Source organism: Zonotrichia leucophrys, chromosome 6 (genome assembly GCF_028769735.1).
Source record: "Zonotrichia leucophrys gambelii isolate GWCS_2022_RI chromosome 6, RI_Zleu_2.0, whole genome shotgun sequence".
Lineage (NCBI taxonomy): Eukaryota > Metazoa > Chordata > Aves > Passeriformes > Passerellidae > Zonotrichia > Zonotrichia leucophrys.
In genome coordinates, this window is record NC_088176.1 from 26993854 (window position 1) to 27006129 (window position 12276).

The following is a 12276-nucleotide window of genomic DNA, read 5'->3' on the forward strand; positions in this document are numbered from 1 at the left end:
ATGAGAAGCTCAAGACTGGTAGTCAGGATTTCTTTGAGGTCTGAATTTTAGGATTATTTATAAAAGCTACAGAGAATTAGTCAAACCTCAAGAGGGTTTTCTTCCAGGCATAATATTCCCCTAGGATTACTGTAAAATACATGACTTTGGGTTAGTTTTTCAGATTGTTGTGACTTGTTAACATTTGATTGTTGGGCTATTTTTGGAGAGTGGGCAAGGGACAAGTCATCGTGCTTTTGCTGTAAGGACTTTTTTGTTGTTATTTAAGTAGTGCTAAGTAAAGCTCTTCTATTTCCATCCACATTTCCAAAACCAGACTGTGAAATGTGCTTTAAGCATCTATATTTTAAAAGGAGTCTCCTGGGTAAAAAAAGAAGAATAAAAGCAGTTTGGTTGCCATAGAGATTGTCGTGCTCAGTTTGCTCCATACCCTGAGGTGTGTGGAACTTAGGACTGAGCTACTCTTGCAAAGCAACAGGTCTTGGTTCCTTTTGTGCTTGCTGTCCTCAGAATGCAGCAGTAATCCAATTGTTCTGAGAGGGAGCTTTTCTATTCCTTCCGTCCATCCCTAGTGCTTATCCATTATGGCCAGGGCCTGTTGCTTCAGGCTAGAGAACTAAGGTGAGGTGCTGCTGTGGCAGTAGGGAAGGCAGTTAGAATGCAGAGAGGGGACTTGGTGCTGAAATGGGAGTCAGCATGGTTAAGTGGAAGCTTTGGTTCCTGCAAACAAGACCTGGGAAGGGAAGAGTCATTGTGATAGAAGGAAAAGTCATGGCATCATCTTGCCCTTTCTGCCTTTGTCATGCTCTTAAACAACCAGTGTGATGCCAGTGCCTTTACTAATGGTAGTTTTAAGATCAGCTCTGGGAAGGAAGTTTGCCTGAAGATGACCTTGTGTGTTTCTTGTTTGGTGTAGAGAACAATAATTTGCTGCTGTAAGGGCTGTGACTCACTGAGAACATTATTGAGTGCTTTGTGGGGATGGAATGGGAAGCAGGTTTCCATGAAATCCGTAATTATATGAGTCTGATCTTTGAATTCTGCTGCTCTGTAGGTGTTAATCCAAAACACAGTGAGGTAAATGCCAAGACCCCAGTGCCTTGGTCAGGACTTTTCATCAAGCTGCTGAGCTGAGAAGCCTGTAAGCTTTGCTACTGACAGTCCTCCTCCAGACAGTGCACAGTGACTTGTTCCTGTCTTGGCTTCTTAATTGCTTTCTGTCTTCTTTAGAAACCGAAACAATGATGAAAAACACCTTGCCAAGCAAACCCCAGAGAATGCACTGTGTGGTTATGTCCATTCTTACATTAGGCAAGAAGAACGTGGTTTCATCCAGTTCAGGTGTTGAAGAGAACATCAGAGAAAAACTTGAGCAAAATCTGTCATGTCAGGACAAATTTACCTGGCAAGCTTTAGGAGTGACAGATTTACACTCTGCTGTGTGGTATGTCTTGGACTTCTCTTGAATAGACCTGTTGCAAGCCCATCTGTGTTTGTTCCAAAAAATGTTTGCTGAAGAGTTACCAATTTTTTTTCATTTCTTTGATAGTTTACTTTAATTGCTTTTCAGTAGTTCATTCCAATTTCAGGTTAATTGTGTACAATTTGATGACAGTGTGCTCTGTCTACTAAATGCAAATTCTCCAAAGGCTTCAAGAAGCATTTCATTTTAATGAAAATGCCATTTGGAAGGGAGATATGTGGTTTTAAAGCAGAGGTCAATTTTGGCAGCTAATGAGTTGGTGTAAATGAAAAGAAATATCTTCCTGAAGGACTTTTTTTTTTTTTTAAGATTAGAAAACCATGGGGTTTTTTTCAGTCAGGCCTTGCAGTGACTTAGACAAGATTTTTTTCTTATAGCAGGAGAGCCTACTTTGGCAAAGCTTCATGAACCTGCCCTCTTTTTGCTGCAGATGACAAGGGCTGCTTTTCTTATGGCCGTGTAACTGATTGGTCAGAGCCATGTATAGAGGGGTCGGGGCATGGAAGGAGCAGAGTAAGCAGAAAGCAAGCTTATGTGAGTGCTTTGAATAATCCATGGAGACTGAGTAATTATGTATGGCTTTTAATGAGATGAAGATGTTGATGGTAGGTAATGGGATTTTTCTGAAACAAGAAGAAAATTGATGCTCAAAAAAATAAGAAAATGTAATGTGTATCTGCAGTTCTGTGCTAGCTTTTTAAAAAAAATATACAGTGTCAAGTTGAAAACATTTAAGACTTATTCACTTGTCAAGGAAAAATAGTATCAACTGAAAGGGTGATGATTTCCAATTTGTCTGTGGGAAATGACCTTGCTGGATGCTTTCCCCTCTTTAGAGGGAAGATAAATCCCTTTTATTCTACATGGTCCTTTTATCCTGTCCTGTTCATTTGTTATTTGCCAGGAAGCAGATAGGATTTGAACATTGCCTCAGCCTGGACATAGGGAAAAGTGGTTTTTAATTACCCAAATGGAGTGGAAAAGTTTGTATCCCATTAGCAATCCTCAAAGACTAAAGCACCATAAAGTGTAATCACTTAAGAATGTGTGTCTATAGTATTAAGCACATTTGAATGAATGCCAATGAATGAGTTCTAAGTGGAGCTAGTTATAAAATCCTTGGTTGTATCTAAAGTGTTTGGTTTAAGTTTCAGAAACAAACATCAAAAAAACGAGCAAAAAATGGATTTTTATAGCTAGTCTATTTCCTCCTTTGAAGAAAGTCTTGTACCATAAGCAGTATATTTGGTGATTATCAATGACATTTAACTGGTGGGCTCATTCTGAAAGATTTTTTTTGGTGAAAAATTGTTCTCTAACAATGTTTGGTGTCATGACTTTTTTGTTTTTCTCTTTTGAAGTTGAAACTGTGGAATGTGAGCAACAGAATACAGACTTTTTTCTGAAAGTAAACTTCTGGCAAATGATTGAGCTGTGACAGGGAGGTGCCAAATGGGAATTAGGTGCCCAGTTCTCACCACCTTTGAGCATCTTAACTGCCGTTTGCTCTTTTGCTAATCTCTCTTTTTGATCCGAAGTAATTGGCTTCTGCCTGTGCATCTTTATCTCCTTCTGTGAGGCGTGTGTGAATGTGTGGTAGGGAGATTCGGACTGCTATGGAGAAGAGCATCAGCTGTGTGCTGGCAGCTCGTTGGATGTGCCAGCATGCTGAATGTGGCCTGTGGCCCTGCAGAGTGCGACAGCACAGAGCAGGGGTCACCTTCTGGTGACCCTACTATGCCAGCAACCAAAAGGAGTTGCTGAAATACATAATAGTCAGGAATGGACTGCATTCCATGGATTCAGTGCAAGCTCTCTATTGGCTGCCAAGGCATGGTTGCTCTGGCTGATAACCTTGGGTGCTATCACTCTCCTGGTATCTACAAGCTTCTTGACTTAGGTCCAAGATAAGAGATCTCAATTTTGTTGCTCTTTCAAAGCTTAAAAGAGCTCTCAACTGCTTCAGAATGGAGAAGAAAACCCTTGCAAAATCAACTCTTCCCCTCCAAAGAGGAAAAAAACCCAGAAAGAGAACAGAGAAAAACCTTAACAAAATGACAACCAGAAAATGATCAAACTAAAAAACACCCACAAACAAGCAAACTAGAAAAACCCAACCCTGGATACTGAACATCAAATATCTCTGAGGAGCCCTTGAATTTGAATGGAGGAATCATTTATATTGAAGTTCCAAAAGGACAAAACTGTTTGTCAAGCCTTTTTAGGAGAACTCCAGTGAAGTGCTAAACAAATTCACTAACCCAAACTTTCTGTAGGTTGCTAATTTCATCTGACTTGTCATGATACCTTAGTTTGCTTTGCAATACTTGTGATCATCTATAGATGTGAGAAATATGGCTGGGAGCTAAGCTAGGCTATGCCATAGGTAATACTAAGGATCCATATCTGGGCTGATTTCACTGGTTTTGAATGTTTTTTCAGTGTTTTATATGTTTGTATGCTCACCATCCTATGTGCAGAACTGGTGCAATGAGTGACATTATTTTATTAAGCATCAAAACACTAAAAAAAACCCAAACAGCACAGAAAAATTCTGGTAAACATCTGTTTTGGAAGGTAAAACTGGAAAAGAAAAAATAGACATAGAAATATTTTTCTTTGTTTTTTAGTCTGGTTAGTGAGTTCCATTTCTCCTCAGTGCCTTGGATGGCACAGGAAGGCTTGTGGGGGGGAAGTGGGGTCATAGAATTAACAATTATATATCATATAGTTAACAGTCATATAACAATGCAAGCAAGACTGAACCAAGCCTGGTTAGGCAATCTGTGCTCTGTAAGTAACTTTTTTTTTCAGGGTTGTTTGGGGAGATGTGTGCAAAGCAAAAACAGTGTGTAGCTTATAAACATTAATTAAACCATGTGTGGTTTTATAAGTGAGTATTGTTCAATAACTAGGAGTCATTTACACATTTTTTCCAAAGGGCATTTAGTGACACAAGGTAAGCTACTACATGGAGAAATTCCCTCAGCTCTTGACTCATAGCCATAATTCCAAATAGTTACCAAGAGGTTTTCTGCTGTTTTAGGCCATGATCTTTGCAAGAGATTTCCCTGTAATTTCTAGGTAATGTGGTTTGAGTGCTGTATTTTATACTTTTCTAGAATATATTTGTACAATTAACTTAAAGCACATATTTCAATATATATTATTAAACTATACAAGATAAGTAATACTTTATATACTTTTAAATTTTGTATTATCTATAAAGTGTTAAGCTCAAAATGCTTTGTTTTAGAAGTTTAAATTTAATTTCTTGATGTCATTGATGACAAAAAGCAGGATAGGGTGCTCACAGACCTGTAGGGATATCTCACTATGTAAATTAATCCATTTACCAGCTTGTTTTGTCACATGTGATTTGGCTTCTCTCAAGCACAGTTAAAGACTGGGAGGTATTTATGTATAAACAAAAACTCCAACCACACATTGCTTTAGAAGGCTGGAAAGTCTCTCATTTTCAAAAGTTTATTGGTATACAGAATATATTAACATTGTACTTCTTTTAAAATTATTTTTTGCTAACTTCAGCAATTCTTAAAATGGGGGAAGAAAACATGCATTGACAAAAGATGAGATATTTCTTTAATGATTTTGAACAGCAGAGCAAAGTCTTTAGGGTTGAGCGAAACCTTTACTTGGCCAAGTAATAGTTTCATGATATTGATGTATTAAATCTATATCAATAGACGTAATGCATTGTAAATGGAACTTTTATAGCATTAAAATCAGTGAAGTTTAGGACTTCAAATCAATAAAAGGGTTAAAAAAACAATATAGAGGACTAAAAACCAATTAAAAATTGAAATGCTTTGCTAGAAGCATCAGCAATACTTTGCCCTAAAACATGTGCAGGCGGTTTGATTTTTATGAAGGCAAATCTAAAAAACTTAATCTATCACCATGTTACAAATCCTGCTGTTACTCCTACATTCTTTTTGTTTTCTGAGTTGAGACAAAGGCCTGAGCTGAAAGATCTCACCCAGCCTTAACTTTGTATCCTCTTGAAGTAGGCAGCTCTTGTGGAAAAAAAAAAAAAAAAAAGCTGTTCTGAGTCTTAAAAGTTGTGGAGAATCTACTTTTGCCTTTGTTAAAAGAGTCTGAGGGTTATAGGCCCTTGGCAGTTACGTAAGTGTGCACAGCAGCCCTTCCCCTTTAGCTGCTGGTGCTTGATTTCACTCTGTGGAAGTGGAAGTTGTTTTCAGGTTGTGCCTTACCCTACTTCACAGCTCGACCCTGTTTGGCTGCCCCAGGTCTGGAGAGGCTGAGAGTGAGATAACAGAGGGATGAGCAGGTTAGGGCTGACCTGAGGCACGGGGAGGGCAGCTGGGAGCCTGTCCAGGAGCTTGGCACAAAGCACCCGGCCGCTCGTTCAGGGTTTGGAGTTGTCATTTCACCATCTCCTTCTGCAAATCAGACAGTCCTGTAGCTGCTGCTCTCCCAAGGTGCTGTATGTACTGTGCCCAAGAAATAACTGGCCCATAAAGTGTATCTCTGGTTTTGGAAGCTCTGAAAAACTGGTGGTGGATAACGTGTCCTGTATTGCCTAGAGGATAGTTATGATTTAGGAAGGAAATAAAACATGCACTAGAATGAAGTACCCGACTCCGTGGCACAAATGAGAATTTGGAGCTTCTGAGTTTTTTGTCCAAGGGCTCTGTTTGGTATCTGAAATGCTGCAATGGCTGAAAGTCAACTCCTACCAAGTGGCATAGACCCTGTCAGAATGCAGCTCCCTCTGCCAAGATCTAGGACAGGAAGCTCCTGCTGCTCAAAGGCACAATGAGCAGAGTGTGTTGCTGGTGATGAGAAAGGAACCCACTTAACTCAGATTGAGGAATTACCGCTCTGCTGAACTGGATCCAGGCAGCAGGCTTTGTACCTATGAATTACTTACAGGCTTTCAAATTTCTGAGGGGACAACCCCTTTGGTGTGGGCTTGGTATTGGGAATTGGATGTGCTTCTATGATGCTACAGAAATAGCCTGCAAGTCTCAGTCTAACATATTCTGATGATTTTTGTTGTGAGTTAATGTCTTTCTTGCTCCAGAGTTGTCTAGCAATCCCTCTAGGGACCCTTACATCTAAGACAAATGCAACAGAATAGTACTGACTTGTGAAGGGCTTTAGGCATTATGGAAGATTAGTGAGGAAAAAATGGGATAAAAAATACTGCTTTAAGGTTCTATTACTTGATGGCTTATCTTCAGCTTCAAACCTTTGGTTAATAAGTACTTGAGGGAGGGGACGAGACAGGGAAGGAGAAATTATCTTGTAATAGGAAATAATTTAGAACTGCTATAAAAACTCAGTAACTGTGTTCTCTTGATCACTTGTAAATCAGGTCCCTGATCCTATTGCCACTAAAACTAGTGAGTAAATTTACTCTAATTATTTCAGGAGTGTATAGATAAAGTTTATGCAAGTAAAGGTTTTTAAAGTCTAGACCCATACTGTGTGGCTCATACCTGCTCAACATTTGAAACCTTTAAAACTACTTGCATGTTTTATGAGAACTAAAATTGGTGAAGTAGAAATCTTATATAGGAATTCAGTGAACTTTATATTAATTTTTCCTCTAACTTCCAAAAAGTAGTTGGAGAATGGGACAGTGTATAAAACATCCCTGCATCTCCCATCATATCCCATGGGATTCTGCTGGCAGAACAGGATGGTCCCTGAGTGCTCTGAGACCTGCCACAACTCTGCTCCTGGGCTCCCGAAGGCAGCTCAATCAGCTGTGCGTGTCATTGCTGATGGGTTATTGGCTTATGGCAAAGAGTGACTCTGTGGCCAGTTTCCCAGTCTCTCTGTCCTAATCTGAGCCTTATAATATCATATTAAGAGATAAATGACTCCTGGCCTATTTATTTTCAGAACTATTTGGGAAGTGCTGTGGGTTGCGTGATGTACAAATCTAAGATTTAGAGGATTACTGGGGAATATTAAATTGTTGTGGCTGGATCACATTCAGTCTATGAATAAAGATTTTTTTTTTCTGAAAGTTGATACATAATGTAATTTTATTCTTAGTCATCACAAGCTTCTCTTTTTTATATTTTTTTTAATATTTGGCTTTTTTGTAGAAGCCAATAAGCTACTGACAATTTTAGCCTCCAAATCAAAAGTCCAAAGGTTCATGGAAATCTAATTTCTACTAGAGACCAAGACTTTTGTTCCTGATCTGGTGAGCACTATTGGGTTGTGCATCACTCAAATGGAGGCAGGTGCCTAGGAATTGCTTCTTAACATGGCTATTTCTTCCAGTGTGTTTTTATTAGCCCACAGGAGAAGGGGGCAAGTACCCATTATTTTAATGTAAGTAGCAGCTGGAGGCCTAGTTATGCAGGGAACTTAGCTCTGACTAACTACTACTGAGCTTAATCATGTTAGTAAAATAAATATTTCCCCAGCATAGAGGGCATCTGAGTCTTTTAAGTGAGTAAGGTTTGCTACATGGCGGATAACAAAGCCATCCAAATAATTCCTCCCTTTCTAGGTCAGTGCTTTCTTCAGTGTGCACTTGTGTTTTGAGAGGCAGTGGCTGTGAAGTCTGTTGGGCTCTGCATTACGTTAGTGTCACGTTTTCACTTATTCTGTATGTTAGAGTGTTGTGGATGATGTTGTATCTGCAAAAGCTGTGCTACCAAAGTTGTCAAGCTTCAGTTAACAAAGTGTGTACTCTTCCCTCAGGAGATATCACTCCAATTTTAGACATTTGAAAACAGGGTATAACAGAAGTGGAGATGGGGAAAGAAGGTGAGAACTGGATGTATTAGATCAGTAAACATTCTGAATTTACTCAGTAAAAGTGGAGCACATAGAAGGAGAAGTACATCAAGGCAGGAATGACCTTTGTTAGCTCATCATTACAGCTGTCAGCATGAAAGCAGATTTGGAGATGTGAATCAGGAGAGCAGAGCAGATGGGTATGTTGAGGGTAGCTGAAGAGTGAAACTGAGGACAAGAAGTGGAGGGTTTTTTATGGGAGAAGCGGGTGCTCTGTGGAGTCTGATGTGCCAGATCCCAAGTCCCTGAATATTTGATCATGTTTAACTATGGATCTGGATGAAAGAGTGAAAATGTACTGAAATATACAGTGAAGTCAAGAAGGTTAAGGCTAAAAAGCTGAACTGTCTCATGTGTGAGGGAAAGAGAATTAGTGCAGAGACCTAGATTTATGCAAGAATAGAGTAATATAAGTAATAAAACTCTTGGTAGTTGTGTGTTTTAATTTTTTTCTTTCTGGGGGGAGTGTGTCCTTCTATCTTGAGTGCAGAAAATGATGCACAAAATTGAGAAGGTTTTGCTAGTCAAATATCTGTGTGATGGATGAGAGTTTCAGCTGTCAGAGCTGAGAGAAAAGGTCACTCCCCAGACACTGTGGTCTTTGTCCTTTTAGTTTGCTCTTAGGGAAAGTTCTAAATGAGGTAGTACAGGATGAATATGTGGCCCATGAAGGGTTTACAGTGAAGAACAAACTGTATTAAATTAAAATATGCATAAAAACTAAATTAGACTAGCTTATAAAGTGAATTTGAAGCCAATTATGGAAATTAAGTATGATGTAATAGTTAATGAAACCAGTGTAGCAAGCACAGTGAAGCTCTGCTGATTGCCAAGAACATCTTGCTTTTACAGTACTTATGTAACCATCAGGAAAGGCCTCTGAGTGTTTTTAATAACAATAAGCCTTTTTAATAACACTTTCCTACTTCTGTTCTCCACTTTTTTTCCCTGTGATGTATTGTGCTGCAGGTAGGAGTGTACATGTTTAAAAAAAAATTATTTTCCCAAGCAGTATTCCAGGTTGTATATGTATTTTTGTTGTCATTGCGCACTTCTGTGAATGCATGTGTGTACTTCATTAACAAGGAAATTCCTGGCTCCTGAGGATTTTTATTGCCTTTCGTAGCTGAATGGAAGATTTGTGTGTTGTTTGTCTTGATTTGCTTCCGTAGTCAGCAGTCCAAATTTAATTTAATTAGAGGAAAGAAATACCCAACAAAAACACAGAGCAATGTAAAATTGTATTGGTTCTGTGATAGTAGCTGTTTCCAAAACCTTTGTGTTTTTTAAAAAAGGCATAATGTGAATTTGAACATTACAGAACTTGATTTGTCACTTTTCAGAACATCTCAGCCTTATTGCTTCAACAGAAAAACTAGATTTCTCTTCACAAATACTTGTCTGACTGAAGCAACAATCAAGTCTAAAGAACAAGAATCTTCATTTTAAAATAGAGATCAATTTTAGTATAGGCTGATAATGAAGTTTGCCCACTACAGATGGCCTTTTCTTCAGGTACCAAATTTCTTCTGTGCTTTACAAGTAAAAAGTAAACATATGAAAAACTAGATGAATTGTAAGTTGAGAGATCATTTCTATATAGGCTGCTTATAAGATCTTGGGTAATCTAGGTTACATGTACCAGATAAACATTAAAATCAGAAATTAGAAGATTTAAAAATGTTTCTGAATTATCAAAGCCAGCTCCTTGTAGAAATACCGGGATTTGCCAAAATTTTACCTGAGCAATACTGAAGTAGGATATAGTCATGCACAGGAAAGAGAAGTGCTGGGCTTTGCTGTGCCTTTTGCTCATTACTGGCATCAGCAGGGGGCTTTACTTGAGATATGCTCTCTCTTCTGTGAATCAAAGAAACTGGCTGAGAGCCTTAACCTGAGAAGTTTGATTCAAAGCTGCTATCAGTGAATTTTCAGTGACTTTGAGAAATACATGATGGATTAAATAAAATTTTTTTCTCTAAGCCCCACTTGTTAATTTGGAGAATATAATTTCTTAGTTGGAAGTTGATGTGAAATGTTGGAACACTAATATTTTAGGAGAGCATGATCCTTGGAGTTGGTTATCCTGGCCACTCCAACAATCTCTAAGTGCAGATTCATTTGGGCATCAATACTTGCTCAGACATGTATTACTTCATGTTGTGAAGAAGAATGTCTTAAGAGGGCTGTGAACAGTTTTGCATCGTTAACAAGGCTGTAATCTAAATTTGTGTTAATATCATGCAATAAGGAGAAACTGTTACTAAGTCCTTAGAAATTCTTATCTCTGAATTATTATGCACACGGTAGCTACATACACCAACTAACTTGTATTTCTGTCATACCCAGCTAAAAATATCTTGAACTAGAATCAAAGCCTGGTTTTGGGTTACTAGAGTTTAAATGAAGCAGTGTAAGTGGAAAATAACCAAAAGCAGAATGGATAAGGCTATGCTCTAAAGATGCTCACTTAGAAAATGAATTCATACTCAGTTAATTCTCAGTCAGAACTAGAATTCTATGGTAGATTTTTGAAAATGGTATTACTGTGTCTGTGATCCTATGCTAACTTCAATGAATTTCTGAAAATGAGTTACATTATTTTCTTTGTTTTACCCTCCCTCAGCTTAGGTTATTGCCAAACTATTTTTTTTGCAAACAATTTGTGAGAGCACTGACTCTATTACACATGAAATAGTGGAAACAATGCAACAGCTCATGGCATTGCATGTGTCTTTTCTCTTGTCATCTATTCTGCCTCATAAAGCAAACATCTCAAACAAAGGATTAAATTAAAAAGTAGAAGAGGAGAGAGGAGTGGGAAGAATAGGAGAGGAAGCATAAAGCAGATTCATATTTTTCTTTTATTATAAGTGAGACACAAACAGGTTTGTAAAACACTGAATATTACTGTCTTTCCTATATTGGCTAAACACAATAGTATTTTGTATCTACACAGAATTATCAGATACAAAGAACTTGATGTTGGTTGTTTTTATAGGTGAGGTAAATATAATTACTAAGGAATACAATTTCCAGATTTCATTGTAACTTTAAGCAATGACTTTTTTTTTGGTGGAGGGGGGGCTGGCTGGGAGAAAATGCTCATTTTGATTTCAACGCAAGTTATATTATTTTCCATCTTAGTTAAATACTTTATTGTAAGACTTCTAAGCTTAGAGTTCTGTTTGTGAGTGTATTACAGATGTTATTGCCATATGTTTTATGGAAGGAAGATAAAATATTGTGTGTGTCTGTCCTTTTTTTTTCTGCTTGCTACATACCACTGCAAATTCAGTGTGGAATCACTGCAGAGATAATTCATACCATTCTCCAATAACTTGTATTAAACCAGAGACACCCCAGAGACCATAACATCATCTAAGGGATTACAAATGATGCAAATACAGACTTGCCATGCAGGGTTAAGCTAGAGCATGTAATTTCTTAAACAACAAAAAAGATATCAGGTAAAGTGTGTTTATTTCTAGTTTGTCCATTGCAGCCAGATTTTCAGCTACTGCCTCTTAATTATTCTGTGGGAGGAAGGAGACTTTTCTCTTTTAGGAAAGGTTCTTGATGAAAAGTGATAAAATGTAAAGCACAATTCAGGCTGAACAAACTTTTCAGTTGTGGAATATGAGGCATGTAAGGGGTATGCATAAAGGAGTTTTTTCTGAACAGATGAAGGACATGGTAGCAGAACATAAATAACTGGATTTATCATAGAAAAGTGAAAATTATCTAGAAAATTGTACAGCCTTGGTTGTTTGCTCAAAAGACCTCTGGTATGTTTTGACTGTACTAAAATCAAGAAAGTAACTTTCGCCCTTTGTGACTACACACAGGCTCAAATTATCACCATGTCAGAGATTTCAAAATAATGGGTAAATTAACGTTTTAACTTTTTGGACTGAAGTAAACACTAAAATCAGAAATAACCTGCTTTAAGGATGCCCTTTCCATTGGTCCTTACTTCATGTCTT

At 38.0% G+C, this 12276-nt stretch overlaps 1 protein-coding gene across 10 annotated transcripts in view; it reads left to right on the forward strand.

The window, feature by feature from the left end:
* Window positions 1–12276, forward strand: part of GRID1 (glutamate ionotropic receptor delta type subunit 1) — a 511036-nt gene that overhangs the window by 159183 nt on the left and 339577 nt on the right. Inside the window, exon 1 of one of the 10 annotated variants that reach the window (XM_064716081.1) lies at window positions 1928–2017. The exons of 8 other annotated variants lie outside the window; for them this stretch is intronic. In XM_064716081.1, coding sequence (XP_064572151.1) covers window positions 1963–2017 — 55 coding nt within the window. In that variant the 5' untranslated portion in view covers window positions 1928–1962. Of the gene's footprint in view, window positions 1–1927; window positions 2018–12276 lie in introns of those variants that run through there. One more of the 10 variants, XM_064716082.1, reaches the window with a different exon arrangement.